At 54.4% G+C, this 16,382-nt stretch overlaps 2 protein-coding genes across 2 annotated transcripts; one reads left to right on the forward strand and one right to left on the reverse strand.

The window, feature by feature from the left end:
- Positions 1-379: 379 nt before the first annotated feature.
- Positions 380-1,807, reverse strand: ASPZODRAFT_55555 (hypothetical protein; the record flags this gene model as incomplete). Its single annotated transcript, XM_022728549.1, has 1 exon — positions 380-1,807. One exon carries the CDS (start codon positions 1,805-1,807, stop codon positions 380-382), a length of 1,428 nt encoding a protein of 475 aa, XP_022584999.1.
- Positions 1,808-14,032: 12,225 nt separating this feature from the next.
- Positions 14,033-14,582, forward strand: ASPZODRAFT_188101 (hypothetical protein). The gene has a single exon (XM_022727297.1). The coding sequence runs from the start codon at positions 14,268-14,270 to the stop codon at positions 14,547-14,549; it is 282 nt and encodes a 93-aa protein (XP_022585000.1). The 5' UTR covers positions 14,033-14,267; the 3' UTR covers positions 14,550-14,582.
- The last annotated feature ends 1,800 nt before the right edge of the window (positions 14,583-16,382 follow it).

A 16,382-nucleotide genomic window follows, 5' to 3' on the forward strand; every position in this document is an offset into this window, starting at 1 on the left:
GCGTCAGGGAGCTTGAGTAGGTCCAAGGCCGGGAGGTGTGGGAAAGTTACGAGGGGGGGCAAGTCGAAAACGGATGAAGTCATCAAGTGGATAACGAAAACAGGATACTGCAAAGAATAAGAATAGAAGCAGAATAAGACGAAGAATAGGTAAACAGTTTTCCTGAACAGTTTTCCTGAACTAGTTTGTAGAAGAATTGAAATGAAATTATTTATCTAAATTACATCATCACTCGTTAAGACCTTTTGGGTAGTTATAGACAACAGACAAGAAGGGAAGAAAGAAAAACAAATAGAATGGAACAATAACAAGGAACACAAGTCATCAGAATCGTCAAGTCATGGTCTATATATCACGGCCTCATCATACCAGCGTTTTGCTAGGCAATACTCCCCCCCATGGACGAGGGAGCGATGCTGTGCACTGAGCGGGTGGCAGCGTCGAGGGTCATTCGGTCCGGCTCTGGACGCGCGATCAGGACCTGTGCCGGAGTTACGACGACCTCCTCGGTGCCGTGGCCTTGATCGTTGCCCTTCTTGACGACGAGGGGGAACAGGACCAGGCGGACGACCGCGTGTTGTGCCTCGAGGGCCTCGTTGGAGGTCGTGGCGCCGCTGCGCTCGTTCATCAGGGACGCGTTGAACCGGACTTGCCGCGTCAGGTCGCCATGGGTGTCGTACTCGGGCTGCAGCGGCGGCAACATGATGTACTCGGCGAGCTGGGTGCGCATCTCGATCGCCAGCGTCACCGCCACGCGTAGGACCTTGCGTAGGGACTCGAGCAAGGGCGCCTCGACGGCCGAGGGGGGTGGCAGCAGGCGCGAGAGCGTGGCAAAGATTTCCAGCGCGACGGCTTCGGTGTCGCTCTCGCGCTGCCGCGCAAAGGTCGGCCGCCGCGCCAGCAGGGTCAGCGTCGTTGCCCGCCAGCGATGCACCGCGGCCGGGGACCCGACTTCGGACAGTTGCTTCTCAAGGGCCTTGAGCTTCTGCCGTTGCTCGCGGTCCATGCCGAATAGGTACCGCGTGAAGATATACTCCCACACCATCGTCATCACCACCGACATGAACACGTCGCGTCGTCGGACCCGGTCGGCCAGATAGGCGTCCGCGTCGGAGCCGTCCAGCAGGGCGTTGTCGAACCGGTCGGCGATCTTCTCGTCGTGCAGCTCGCCGAGCATCCGGCACCGCCGGTGGTCCGAGTGCTTCGAGAAGCGCAACACCCACTGCTGGACGTGGCCACAGAGCTTCTGGCACGCGGCGTCAAAGTAGTCTTCGTCATGGAACACGAGGGCATCACCCACGCCGCCACTGCTGGCCAGCTGCTGCTGCAGCGCTTGCACCTGGTCGCGCGCGCTCGCCAGCTCCGTCCGCAGACGCCGGAGCTCCGTGTCCTTGGGTGTCAGCGCCTGGTCAATCTCGCGCCGGATCGTTTCGTGCACGCGGGTCGTCAGCTCGCTGTGTTGCGCTCGCAACGCTTCGACCTCGCGTGCGGCGGCCTCGCGCGCCGCCTGCAGCTCTTGCTCATGGCCTGCGACCAGCGTCGCCTGGCTCGCCACCAGTCCGTTCTTCTCCTCCGTCAATCGCGAGACCTCCTTCTGCAACCAGTCCACCGACCGACGCAGTTGTTCCACCTCCGCTTCCCGGTTGCGCAGATCCGCCGCGCTCACATTAAGCGCCTGATCGCTCTTGCGCCGGGCCACACTGGTCTTCTGCAGCTTCTTCTCTGCCTCCTCGCGCGCCGCCTGCAGTAACCGATTCTCCGACACCAGTTGATCTAATCGGGTCTCCAATTCCTGCATGTGTTGCATACTCTGTCGACGACGTACACTGGGGGGCCGTGAGGGCGACCGCGGTGACTGGGGGGTTTCTCCCCATCCCTCCTAGCAACGTCAGTAAACAAATAAACAAAACGATTATAATGACCATTTATTATCTTTCTTTTTCATTTGTGAAAAGAAAAAAAGAAAAGAAAAGAAAATCAAAGAAAGAAAAAAAAGCACAAACCAACAAACTAGAATCAAATAAAATGAGTTGAACTCACGTAAACGTCAGCCATGCCCCGGACCGGACGCTTCCCCTTGTCGGTGACGGGGTCGTAGGAAGAAGACGAGGCGATGCTCTCGACAGGCAGATCCGGTGGGGGAAGAATGTGCGTGTTATCGTAATTTTTGCTATCGCGACCAGCCGCCCGCCGATCGCCACGCAGCCCGTCGTCCTTCCCAGGGCTGTTGTCTCTGCTCGAGGTCGGCCACGAGAGCCGGTCGAGCGCGTTGTCGGTGAACTTCCTCACGGGCGTCCGAGGCCGGGGCAAGGTGTGTTCTGGTCGTACTTCCAGCCGAGGCGTGCGCTCAGACGGTTCCTGCTCCCGGATCGTCTGCAGCGGCGTGCGTGGCGGCGAGGCCGACTCTGGATCGCCAGGGGGACCGCCGAAGAGGGACCGTGGTTGTGTCTGAGATTGTGCTGGTGGTGGAGGGGAGGGAGAGGCTGGGGAGGGCTTGGCCAGGGTCTCATCCTCAAGCGCCCATGGAGTGGGGTCGTGCGTGTGCCGTCCGTCAATGGACGTGGTCCGATGGAGGTCAGAGAAGGAGGACTTGGGGGTAAGAAGTCGGTGGCTGGGGCTGCTGCTGACCACCTCGGCGTCAGCCTTGCTCACAATCCCTGCCTGACCGGCATGCTCCGAGGGTCCTTGTTCGACCGCAGAGGGTGCCTCCGAGACAGGGATCGCGATGTCGCGATCCGCGGACTGATCTGCTGCAGTCTCTTCCTCGGCACTATCTTTTGCCAACCCTGGGAGTTGGGCGGGAATCTCTTCTTCTGACGGTTTAGATGCTGGTCGACGGAAGGATCCACGCTCCAAGTCGGGGAATATGTTGGCGACACGGCTCTGCTTGCTCAGGGCTGGAGGGCCCTCGATCTCGGCAGCTGCGATTTCTGGCGTAGACGTGGATGTCGTCGTAGACTCAAGCTCACGAGTGGCGACGGCGACGGCGACGGTCGGCTCCCTTTCCAGCTCACCAGGTTGCACTGTCTTTTCGTCCGTTGGGATCACGGACTGCACCGGTGTACTGGATTGTGCGCGCTCTGAAAGAGCTTCAGGGATGGCCGACGCGTCGTACTCGGCGATAGGAGGCTCAAAGGCTACTGGCAGTGTCTCTGGGGACATTGTCTCGTTGGATTGGCCATCGGTGGCATCGGCCTTGGTCTTCTCCCAGTCAATGGACGGCCATGTGTCGTCGTCCTGTCGAGACTCGGAGATCTCGACAGACGGCAGCACCTCTGGGAATTCTTCCCCTGCTGCTTGCTCCGAAGGGAAACTTGGCTGCACGGACATGTCCATGACATCCCCTGCTTTTTCCTCGCTGTCTCTGAGCCAAGTGCCGGTCTCTGTGGCAGATGATTCCTCTGCTGCTTGTTCAGGGATCATGGGTTCGCCGGATTCCATCTCAACGTCAGGCTGTCCGACTTCCATTGCCGATTGCCGCTTGGCCTTCCTCTTCTCCTTCTTCGACAGCTTGCGTGGTATAGTGGGCATCGACTTTGGCTCCTCAGCCGTATCTTCCTTCTCAGGAGTCTTTCCTTGTAGCTCGGTTGGCACGACTTCCTCATCCCCCGTAGATTCCTCCCTCACCACCTCACTGGACCCATCCTTCTCGCCAGATATCTGCATAATTTCCTTTTCTGTGGCAGGTGATTCGGTCTGCATCTCGGTCTCTGAAGTTGTAGTCTCGACAGGAACAAAAGGCTCCTTCACCTCCTCCGTAGGCTGCCGTTCCAACTCCTGCTTCCTTTCCTTTTTCCCTTTTTTCTTATTTTTCTTAGACCCTTTGCGACTCAAAGGCTCTATCGTACTCTCTGCTTCCTCTTCAACTAACTCCACTGTAGTTGCAGGTTCTCTGTCAGTAGCTGCTACAGAATACTGCACGTCCTTTTCTTGAATATGCCTCATAACCATATCCTCTTCCACCTCGTTCTCCGCTTGACATTCAGCTGACTCGTCTTCAGCTGCTATCTCGGTCTGGACAGCCAAGTTGTCGACAGTAACTTGCTCAAAAGCTTCGACAGCTTGCAGGGTCGGCTCTATTGTCATCTCTGCAGCCTCCTGTTGGATAGGTTCGAAGTCTTTTCCCTCAGAAGGCTGCACAGCATCCTGCTCTAGGCTCTCCGTGGCCTCGGCAGTCTCGGTGCTGGGCTCCGTTGGTGCTGTGATTGTAGCATGGATCTCCTTGTCTTGCTCCAGCGTTTCCTTTTCTACTTGATGTACAGTTTCAGAAACATTGTCCGCGACCGGTGCGATAGCCATCAGGCCCTCAGCAGGAGCAGGAGTCTCATCAACCGTTGCTTCTGGCTGAGGTTCCTCCGTCTCCTGGATGAGGGCAAGACCCTTTTTCTTCTTTTTCTTGTCCTTTTTGCTCTTTCTTCTTGATACCATCGGCTCTTCTGAAATTTGTTCAGGGACAGGGTCTGCCAGTACTGCTGCGGCTTCTGCCTTTTCTTCTGTAGCAGGCACGTTTTCGACAAGCTGGGCGACGGTGACAGATTCTGCTTCCGCCTCGCGAATACTTGGAGGCTCGTCAGAGCCTTCTTCTTGCTGGTCGCCGGGAACTTGAATCACTTCGGCTTCCTCTTGGGTTTCTGTCTCGGCTTGCTGTTTTCTTTTCTGCTTCTTTTCTTTTTTCTTGGACTGGGCAGAAGTTGTAGGAAGCAGTGTGTCTTGTAGACTTTTGTTCGTAGCCTCTACTGAAAGCTCTTCGTCGACCGGAATGAGCGCCCTTGAGGTCGATTCAGTCCCCTCCTCGCGTTGGACTGTAGTATCTTCGTTTGTACCCATCATCTCGTCCGATACCTCTTCCGCTGCCACCTCTTCTTCGTGCGACTCCAGCTCTTTCTTCGTCTCTCCAAAAGCTCCAGTGTTGATTTCACTTTCTGGAGCAATCTCGACCTCTTCCGAAACTGCCGCTTGGTTAACTGTAAAAGTGGCATCTGCCAGGTTTGACGTTATTGGCTGTGGCCCGGCAGATTCGACAGGTAATTCGGCGATGGATGTGGAAGTCGGTTCGGGCAGGTCGACAGCGACATGTTTAGAGTTGAAAGACGGAGGAGAAGTGGGTGGAGACTCTCTTTGCTGTGGCTCTACCTGCGATATCATCTCATCAGTCCAAAGCAATTCATCTCGTTTCGTGTCGACTGTTTCGTTGTCGTGGGACCGATTATCTTTACCGTCATCTCCAGCAGGTGAAACCGGCTTTGTCTCTGACTCGGGGCCCGTTGCCTCAGCGAGGAGTTTATTTCTCTCGGCATCGACGGTAGGCTCGACAAAGGAAGTTTCCACGGGCATATCAGCGGCGTCTGCAGGGTCTTGTGGTGGATCGACGTTCGGGGAAGTGACGGCTTCGCCTTCGTTCTCGGTCTCTAGGGCTTTGGACTGTCGTTTCTTGTCTTTCTTTGCCTTCCTCTTGGCCTTACCAGTCAGCGCCACTTCGCCGTTATTTTCTGTCTCTTCCGCTAGCTGTTCTTCGGGTGGAAAAGCAGCTTCGTCCATTTTTTCCGTGTCGGTAACGGCCGGCTGCTCGATGTCCTGGCTGTCTCGCTGAGAATCCGATTGTTCTGGGGTCTCGTTGATCGGTTCCGGAGCAATAATTGGTGCCTCCTCGGCCGCTTCGAGAGTCTTCCGCTTCTTCTTTTTCTTCTTCTTGTCTTTCTTCGACTCTGAAGTGGTTGGCTCAGCCTCAGGCTCAGCGGTCGGCTCCTTGGGCTCGGATTCGGCGATGGCAGGCTCTTGAGGCTCAGCAACGATGGTATCATTGACTAGCTCTGGTGTTTCATTGATATCAAAACCAGGAGCGGTTTCTGTTGTCGATTCCGTTGGCTTGTCTTCCGCTGTAGATTCGATGCTTGTAGGAACTTCGATCAGCTCCATTGACCTGCTAACGTCTTCTAGCGCCTCCATTTCTATTTCCTTTGGTGAGTCCAGCACATCTGCCGGTACTATCGGAGGGTTTGCATTGATAGTCTCAAGAACCTCCTGCCCGTTCTCGGCCTCCGGCTCCTGCGTCACAGATACACTACCTTCCGTATCCCTGAAGTCGGTTGCTAATTCTTCCTGGGACGTCTCAGTGGCTTCTGTCTGTTCGATGCCAGCAGAGGGGACTTTGTCAACTCGATTTCCAGATTGTTGTTCTTCTTTCAGCTCCTCCTCCTTCGTTCCGGCCACCTGTGAATCATCGGGAATAGAAATCCGGGCATCACCTTGATTTCCCTGGATACCATCTGCTTCCTGTTTCATAGCAACAGTCTGCTCCGGGGCAAGTTCAGCTTCGGTAGCGGGGGCCACCGGTTCTTCTGTCGGTGGTGAAGAAGCCTCGCTTTGGGACAGAAGAGCCTTGCGCTTTTTCTTGTCTTTCTTTGCCTTCTTCTTAGAGGTCACGGATGACGCTTCCGGGGCTTCTTCTTCAACAGGAGTCGCGACCTCGTCAGCCTGAACCGCCTCGGTCTCCACTACCTCATTCTCGACAATAGGTAGCTCAGCTGCGTTTGATGGAGGCTCAATATCGTCTGTAGCGGCCATCGTCTCCTTATCGTTGCCAACCGAGTCAGGTACCTCCTCGGTAGCAGGTTCAGGTGTCTGTTCCTCTGTGGCAGAAGAAGCAGGTTGTTCACTCTCCAACATAAGAGACTGGCGTTTCTTCTTCTTGACTTTCTTGGCCTTCTTAGACACAGCAGGCTGCGCCTCTTCGACATTGCCTTCCATTGTCGCACTTTCATTGTCAGGCTCAGGTTCAGGCGTGTCCAGCGAGACCTCTAGCGGCTTGTCGGTATCCTCAAGATTGACAGTCGCTTCAACGGTAGGGGCATGGGACTCGTCGTGGGTGACTTCAGATTCGAGAGCATCAAGTGCTGTCTCCGTTGATTTTTGAGCATCCTCAGGGCTAGCGGTAGGTTCGCTAGTAGCAATAGATCTTTCCGAAGCTGGTGCGGGTACAACTACATCCGAAGCTTGCTCAGTCGCCTGTTTGATGTCTTCAGAACTGACATCAAGTTCACCGGCAGTGGTACTCTGCTCCTCAAGAGCAGGCTCAGGTCCCGGAGCATCCAAAGATTCTTCCACTGCCTGATCGTCAAGATGGGAAGCAAGTTCGACGGTAGCAGCAGTAGGCTCTTCAGGGGCGGGATCAAGTCCAGCGGCATCGAATGTCGTCTCCACCGACCTTTCAGTATCGTCAAGATTGGACTTAGGCTCACCTGTATCAGTGGCAGGCTCTTCAGAGGCGAGCACAGGCTTGGAAGTATCTTCAGACGCTACCTCCACCGGATTTTCGACATCTTCAGGAGGGGCAATCGGCTCTTCTGTGCTGGCTTCTGTTGCTACCATAGTCTCCGAGGAAAGCTCAATGATTTGATCCTCAGTAGAAGGAATAGCAGGCTGCTGAGCATCAGAGGAGGCAGACTGCTGCTGCTTCTTCTTTTTCTTTTTGTTCTTCTTGGACTTTTTCGACTCGGCAGGCTGCGACTCCTCGACAATCTCTTGATTCTGCTCAGTTGATGGTTCTTCCACAGTCTCGGTATTTTCGGTCAAGACATCTCCAGCTGAAGCTGTTTCTTCCTTGGCTGGTGCTTCAGTGGCAACGAGGTCCTCTGAAGAAGCTATTTCGGCAACCGGGTCAACAGCGCTGGGCAAAAGCTCCTCTGCTGGTTCGGTAACATGTTCATTTTTCTCCTCTTTGGGCGGTTCGATGGCGTTAGACAAACTCTCCTCCGCTGGTTTACTAAAGAGCTCGTTTTTCTCCTCTTTTGGCGGCTCGACGGAGCTGGACAAAACCTCCTCCGCTGGTCCAGCAACGGGGTCATTTTCCTCTTCTTTGAGCGGTTCTTCCGGCACAGCAGATTGGCGCTTCTTCTTGTCTTTTTTGGCCTTTCGCTTCTGGGCCTTGGTCATTGGAACATCAGGCTCTTCCTCCTGTTGCACTTCTGAATTGACTTCGGTAGTAGGCTTTTCTTCTAGATCCTGGGGAACATCTGGCTCTTTCGTTCCTGGAACCTCCACCTCCAGAGAAGTCTCGCCGGCAGCCACATCGGAAGGTGCGGATAAAACGGGTTGCTCTATGGCTTCCTTTGCACTGTCTTCAATTGTCGGAGCATCACTCATGACTGCAACTTGAGATTCAGCGTCAGGTTCCGGCTGCTCGGGCGCGAGTGAGACATCACCAGTGGATTCAGCGCCCTCCCCGGGTCCTTTTGTCTCATCGCTTAGCTCAGCTGGGACTGGGGTTATAACCTCCAGCGCTGAGGAGTCATCATGAACAACTCTCTCCTCGGGTATTTTATCGCTGTTGACTGTATCCACAGGCGTCTCACCGCTTGTTTGTGGGGCTTGTTCATCGGTTGCATCCTTGGGGATAGGCTGTTCTGATCCATCTTCAGGCACGGATACGGATTCAGGCGCAATCTCAGGCACAGGCACAGGATCCAACGAAGACTCTGGTTGCGGTTCAGAAAGGGAAACAAGGGACTTGCGAGATTTCTTCGACTTCTTCCCCTTCTTGGATTTTCCCTCGTAAGCTTCCTCGGCGCCAATTTCCTGTGATTCTTCTGGCTCGGCAGTAGGCACGTCCACAGGGTGCGAATCGATTTCTTGAGCAGAAATGGTATCCTCTACCGCGTCTGGGTCAATTGGTTCAGCAGGCATCGCTATCTGTTCGGGAAGATCGGTAGAAGGGCCCGCTCCGAGATTCTGGCTTTCAACGATTGTGTCTGCCACGATTGTCTCGGTTTTCTCTTCAGCGGGTTCGTTTGCATCAGGAAGTTGTTCAGATTCGGGCTTCTCCTCCGAGACAGACTTGTTCTTTTTCTTGTTCTTCTTGGCTTTCTTGCTGTTCTTGCGGGAGACAGGAACTTCAGGCTCTGGTTGGACCGGAGCGGTAACAATGTCCTCTTTTTGTTCCAGAGCAGGCTGAGAAACCACTTCTGCATTGGCGAGATCGGCGGCCGGGCCAGATGGGGATGACGGCTCAAATTCTTCTGCCTGCAATTCATCGCGAGAAGGCTCGGGGGCAGGAGCGCTGTCTTCCAATTCCTGGGCCTCTTCTCTCATCCCGTCCTGAGATTCCGTGACTTCGAGCACCGTACTGAGATCCTTCGTCTCTGTGATATCTTCTGTGGCCTCCGCAGGATTGACTTCGGGAAGTTGTGTACTAGTTTCATTCGAATCAACTAGTCCTTGAGCCAGTGTATCTGACTGATCCACAGGCCGAGCGTCCATACTTTGGCCCTCTTGAGCCGAAACTTCTGCCGCATCCTGCTTGTTTGTGGAAGTTGAAAGGGGTTCTTTCTCGGGAATCGCTTCAGTAGGTGCTTGAATACTCTCGTCGAAAGTAGCTGCTACATTTTGTTCTTCTGCAGAGAAAGCTGTCTCCTGGTTGACCTCAGTGATCTTGCTCTCAAGCTGCGCTGATGCTTCTGGCAATTCAGGACTTTGCGTCTGGATGTTATCTTCGGTAGGTTCTTGCAAAAGCGACGCCTCGCCGGCTTCCTCTGTCAGATCTTCTGGCCCCTTATTCTTGCGGTTTTTCTTCTTCTTGTCACGCTTGGCTTTTTTAGAGGCTGCAGGTGCTGACCCTTCTTCTACCTCAACGACGGGTGTTGAAGTTGTTTGCAGTTCTGCCTCTTTGCTCACTTCGGAGGATTCGGAAACTGGCTCTGTAGCAGAGGGAAGAACAGTAGCTTCTTCTACTGCAGCCTCAGTCGTTTCCCGTTCTTCGAAAACAATTGGCGGTTCTTCCTCGGAAGCAGCTGTAGAAATCGGTTCGGCAATGGTCAAATCTGGATCAGGCTGTGCCTCGCCGGCTCCTTCGACAGCAGTCGTATCCGCTTGTTCGGTTATGGCTGGTTCAGGCACCGTCTGTTCTTCAACAGTAGTTATCACATCACTTTGTTCAGCATTTGTTGATTCGGAAGTTGCCAGGGGTTCGGCTTCGATGGCAGTCGTATCCGCCTGTTCAGTGATGGTTGGCTCCGGCACCATCTGTGGTTCAACAGTAGTTATCATATCACTCTGTCCAGTAACAGTTGGCTCAAAGGTTGTCAGTGGCTCTGATTCGAGAGCAACTTTATTCGCTTGTTCAGTGATGGCTGTTTCAGAAACCAGTGATACGACTTCGGTATTAGCGCCAACATGCTCCGTAGTGAGCGCCTCTCCCGAAGAGCCAGACTGTGAAACACTTGAGTCAATACTCTGTTCCTTCTTCTTCTTCTTTTTCTTCTTTTTAGACAAGGAAGGAACTGGAGAAGAGACATCGGTCGGAGGCTCTTGTGCAAGCTCGTTTGCTGTCTCAAGGACCGTGGCTTCTGGACCATCGTCGGGCATAAGCCGTAAAGCTTCACTGTCCATACCTTCGATTGCCGTCTTCTCTTCCTCAGCGACACTAGCTTCGGTCTGAAGTTCTTGAACAGTCGGGGCTTCAGTAAGGTACCCAGAGGCATGAATGTCAACATCTGCAGCCTCGATTGCTGCCTTCTCTTCCATGGCGACTTCTGCCTCAGTTTGAAGTTCTTGGACAGGTGGAGCCTCGGTATGGGACCCAGGGGTATTCGATAAAGCAAGCTCTGTCTTGTCAGCTTCAACAGCGTCCGCTTCAGTCTGAAGTTCTTGGACAGCTGGAGCTCCGGTAAGAGACGTAGGGGTATCCAGTAAAGCAAGATCTCCCTTGTCGGCTCGAACGGCGTCTGCTTCGGTCTGAAGTTCTTGGACATCCAAGACTTCAGTATGGGACCCATGGGCATAGGTATCATTTTCCACAGTTTCGATTGCCGTCTCCTCTTCCATGGCAAGTTCTGCCTCAGTTTGGGGTTCTTGGACAACAGAAGCTTCAGGAGGAGACCCAGAGGCATCCAATAAAGCGAGCTCTATCTTCTCAGCTTCAACGACGTCTGCTTCAGTCTGACGAGATTCTTCTTGGGCAGCAACAGAATCAGTAGGGGGCTCCGAGATGGCCATGAAAGCAGAATCCTCCTCTTTTTCAAAGGTACCAGACTCCATCGCCTGATGCTCCTGGACAGCAGAAGACTCGGTAGCAGGCTCCTGGGCTTCCACAAAAACATAATCGTCTTTGCCCTCATCGACAGCATCTGCCTCAGTTGACCAGATTTCTTGAGCTACAAGGTCGATGGATTCTGAAACTTTCGTTGGAAGAGCTTCCTTTTCACTGTCAAAAACCTCCGCCTCAGTTGACTGGGCTGCAGGGAGTGAAAGATCAGCCTTAGATTCCGAGGCATCCGCTAGAAGAGTTTCTTTTTCAGCATCAATAGCCTCGACCTCTGTGGAATGGACTGCTGGAACTGTGGGCTCAACAATCGATTCTGATGCATCCACTAGAAGAGCTTCCTTCCCAGTGTCGACAACCTCTGCCTCTATTGACTCGGCTGCTGCAACTGTAAGGTCGACAATAGATTCCGAGGCATCTGATGAAAAAGCCTCCTTCTCGGTGCTGACAGCCTCTACTTCAGTAGTTGACTGGGTTGTTAGACCTGCAGACTCAACAGTAGATCCAGAGACTTCCACTGAGAAACTTTCCACGCTGTCGACAGCCTCTACTTCAGTAGTTGACGGGGCTGTAGAAATTGCGGGATCAACGATGGGTTGTGAGGCATCCATTAGAAGAGTTTCTTTCCCAGTATCGACAACCTCTGCCTCTGTTGACTCGGCTGCTGAAACTGGAAGTTCAACAACAGACTCCGAGGCTTCCCCTTGAACAGCTTCCTTGGCGTCGACAGCTTCGACATCTTTTGACTCGGCTGCCAGAACTGCAAGATCAATGGCAGATTCTGAAGCTTCTCTTTGAACAATTCCCTCAGTGTCTACAGTCTCTGTCCCTTTTGACTCGGCTACTGAAGCTGAAAGGTCAAAAATAGGCTCCGAGGCTTCCGTTTGCACAGCTTCCTCAGTCTCGACAACCTCTGCCTCATTTGACTCAGCTGCGGGAACTGCAAGGTCGACAGTAGACTCTGAAGTATCCATTGGAAGAGCTTCCTCGGCGTCGACGATCTCAAACTGAGTCTGCTCGGGTTCCAAAGCAACCGAAGACTCGAGGGCGTGCTCAGACACTTCCACAGCAGCAGCCTCATCCTTCTCGATGGCATGTATTTCAGACTTATGAGCCTCGACTTCGACAACAGACTCTCGAGTATCCAAAAGAGCATCCACGGGAGCATTGACAGGAGCAAGCTCTGGTTCGAATATAGCCACTCCTGTCTGACGGTATTCTTGGGTGTCAATTGCGACCTCCGTACTGCTCTCCTGATCTCCCGATTCCTTTTCAGTGCCGACAGCCTCTATCTCGGTTGATTGGGTTTCTGTAACTGCGGGAATAACGGATTCTGAGGCATCCACTGCAAGAGTTTCCTTTTCAGCCTCGACGGTTTCTGGCTCAATCTTCTCGGCCTCTAGAGCAACCGGAGCTTCAGTAGCGTGCTCAGAAGCATCCACAAAAGCAGCTTCATCTTTCTCAATGACATCCATTTCGGACTTATGAGCCTCGACTTCGACAAGAGAATCGACAGCAGACTCCTGAGCGTCGACAAGAGGATCAACAGGAGTGTCAACAGAAGTGTCAACAGGAGTGTCAACAGGAGCGTCAACAAAAGAATTGACAGCAGACTCCTGAGCATCGACAGAAGCATCCACAAGAGAATCAACGGCAGATTCCTGGGCATTGACAAGAGTGTCGACAGGAGCACCCGCAGGAATAAAATCACCTTCGACAATGGCTAATCCTGTCTCACGGGATTCTTCAGGATCAATTGCGACCTCCGTGGTTCTCTCATGTCTCAACTCATCGACACGAGATGCTGCTGCTGCCACGATAGCAGCGTCAACAATAGATGCGAATGCCGAGGAGTCTTGCGGGGGAGATAATTGCGGTCTAGGAGTTTCATCGACGGCACCTTCATCGGCTGAGAGTGCGAATTCCGAGACAGGTGTGGCAAAGACATCGTCGTGGGATGTATATGAGACGACATCCGCATTCGAGTGCAGCGCAGGCGATCTGGCAGCGCGGGGAGTCGCAGCGTTGGACTCCCTATCTTGGGATTCTGCAGCCGCGGCAATTGCAGCATCGACTATGCCCATGAACCCGGCATGATCCTCTCCGGCTCTCTTAAAGGAGTCGAGGTCTGATGTCGACGCAGTCGGTGTCATTTGAGTGGGCGTGACGAACTCATACTCGGACACAGACTGGGAGAAGTCTGGCGGCGTCGTCGTCGTTGGACGGAGTTTCGGGGTTTTCAAGAGGTCGTCGCTCTCGCCCTGTTCAGCCAGTTCAAAGGTTTTTTCTTCCCCCTCCTCCTCCTTCTTCTTCTTCTTCTCCTCCTCCTCCTCGCTGGAATCAGTGGCCCCGACGGCGGACCCCACGACGGAAGGAAGATCTTCCAAAGGAGAGACAGGTAGCGGGGTATGGATTGCCAGATCCTGAAGAAGCTCCGATGGTGAATGGAACTCATACTTGAGGTGCTCCTTCTTCAGACGAGCTGCGTGCGCTGCGGCTATTGTCTCTGCAAAGACAGTCTCATGGCTTGCGGCGAAGGTCGCCGCCGTGGGCGTTACCTGCTGAGAACTCAGGACGTCATCGTTTTGGACGGCAGTGGCATGAGACTGGGCCGAAGAAAGGTCCAAATTAGCAGGTCTGCCAAGCCGCTCATCATCAACAAAGGAATGGCTCAAGTCCACCTTCTCCCAGCTGTGAACACCCGCATCTTGCAGCTCCGTCAGGTCTTCCACCGACGTGGACCGGGACGTGGTCGCGCTTGACGGCAGCGGGGGCAAGGCCTCCACCTCCTCCTCCAGCTGCGACTCGGTCTTGCCCGGAGCATGGCGCTCCACGAGCCAGAGGGGGCGGAATTCTCGCGAAAACCGGAACTCCGTCGAGCTAGGACGCGGTTTGCGGGTCTGACTCGGAGAATCACCTGGCTGGACCGGCGAGCTCGAGGGCCCGCCGTCCCTTGAGGGCGAGGTGCGGTGAACGCCAGGAGAGGTTGGCGGCCGGCGAAAGTTCAACGGCACCGCGGTGGGAGACTCGTGTATCCGCGTGAGGGTTAACCGACGTGGTCTTTCCCTCTCCAGATCTTCAGTGGTGTTAGTATCTGAGGGAGAGGCGACCAAGGCACTCTGCTCCTGCTGCTGCTGCTGCCCCTCCTCCTCCTCCTCCTCCTCCTCCTCTTCCTGGTGCTCATGCTTTTCCTGCTGATGGTGCTCGAACGCCAATCCCAGCCCCAAGCCCGATGCCACTGCAGCAGCTACAACCAGGACATCATCATCACCTGTCGAAGAAGAAGAGGGAGGAAGAAGAGGGAGCCCCGAAACACCGTCATCATCCTGCTTACCATGCCGGTCATCATCGTCGACCGCTGCTAGCATCTCGGGGCTTTCCGCTAAAAAAGGTTCTTGTTGTCGATCGTCCTATACCAAAAGAAAAAACCAAGCTTAGTACAAGTCATAATACATTTCTCACTGTAAAAGATAAAAGAGAACAAACCAAAAAAATACAAGTGGACTGTGACTAAAGGAGGAAGAGAGAGAAAAGAAAAAGAAAAGAAAAAGACAAAACGGGCGCAAGGAAAGGATTGCTGTCAAGATACCTTCTCTGCTGATCCTCCTCTACCGGATTCCACAATATCCCCGTACCGCTGGCGCCTCTTTTCCTCCCTGCGCTGTCTATGCGCCTTGTACTCCTCCACCTGTACCTCCCCATCCGAGCGGTTGGACTGGTCGCTCTCCGGGTCCGAGCGGGCGCGGTCCTCCAGCGCTTGCTCGCCTGCACGGCTCGAGCTGCGGTGGTGGGAGGAACGCTTCTTGCGACGACGCCGGGACTCCTCCGAGACGCCTACTTCCGACTGAACATCCCGGGATGACCGCTTATCCACCGAGGCGGACCGCCGGCTGCTGCTGCTCTCCACGGGGGCGGAGACCCGGGAGCCGAACAGACTGGTGAAGAAGCCGCTGCCAGATGAGGAGGACCTGTCCTTTTCTTCTCTGCTGCGGCGCTTCTCTTCCGTCGTGGAGGTCCGGACAGATGACGAGGTCGTGGTTACCGAGACGGCGTCTTCGAAGTCGCCGCTCTCTCGCGTCGAGCGGTGCCGATGGTGTCTGCGCGACTCCGAGGGGCGCTGCTTCTCATCGTCATCCACACCGGTAGCCGTGGATCGCACATCATCGTCTGGCATGGTCGATGAGAAGTCATCACTTTCACGTTTCGAGCGCCTCTTGCGTCGTTTCTTCTTTTCTTCCGTGTCGGCAGCAGCCTCGGTTGTTTCCACAAGCGCGGTTTCTTCGCTAACCTTGCTCCGGAACTCGTCAACGGACTGTGACTTCCTGGATCTCGACAGATACTCCTCTGTGCGAGCATCTACGGGGGCGGAAACCGCAGAAACTTTCTCAAAGGAGTCATCGTAGATGCGCTCGGTCTTGTCCGTCTTGTCAGCGAGCTCCGCATCAAACCCACCCGGCATGGCAAAGACATCATCGCCTTCATCCGGGGAGCTGAAGCGAGAGTCCTGTTCGGATTTGGTTCCAGGGAGAGATCTAGTCACCGACGGAGGGGGCCCTTGCTCGAATTGCTGGGTAAGCTCAAATGCACGACTAGCAGTCGTCTTGCTGGTCTCCTCCTCGTAGTGGTCGGAGCTCTTGTGTCCGTTGAGTTTCTCAATCACCTCCTGAGCAACCAGGGGAGGCTGCGACTTGCCCTCACTGTCTAGCAAGGTTATGGACTCGGGCTCTGCATATAGCGGACTACCCTCGATGACATGATCAGCCTCCGGTCTGGCCTCCGACACGACCTCAACCTCAGTTTCCCTATCGCTGCGCTGACGAAGCTTTAGTTCAGAGTCTGTTTCGGAGGTCTCAACTTCACCCTCGACAAACCCATGGGGCTCGTCGTGACGAAGAATGGTGAGAGGCACTTCGGCTTCCGATCCAGGCGGGGACATGCGCGTATGATAAATCGGATCATCTGTCACAATGGAAGCGTCGAAGCCCGCTGCTGCCGTCGCGGCAGCAACGGTGGCTGCAAATTCCAGGTCGATTCCGTGGCCGGTTGTACGGAAGGATTCACGGGTCATTGGGGGTGAAGGAACTGGAGCGGGCTCGGGAGCAGCAGCAACGTCCGTGATGTACGAGTAGCCCGTGTACTCGAGGCTCTCATCAACATCACGTTGACTTTGCTCGTGATAGAACGAGCCGCTCTCCGAGGCAGGGGACGGAACCTCATATTCATGGGTTTGGTGCTCGCCCCAAGACACTCGGGACCCCGTGGGCTTCTCGAAAGTTTTCTCCTTCACCTCCTCTTGCTCTTCTTTGACCACATCTTTCACCTCTTCCTGTTCATGTATGACCACATC

The sequence above is a fragment of the Penicilliopsis zonata genome (assembly GCF_001890105.1).
Source record: "Penicilliopsis zonata CBS 506.65 unplaced genomic scaffold ASPZOscaffold_1, whole genome shotgun sequence".
NCBI lineage: Eukaryota > Fungi > Ascomycota > Eurotiomycetes > Eurotiales > Aspergillaceae > Penicilliopsis > Penicilliopsis zonata.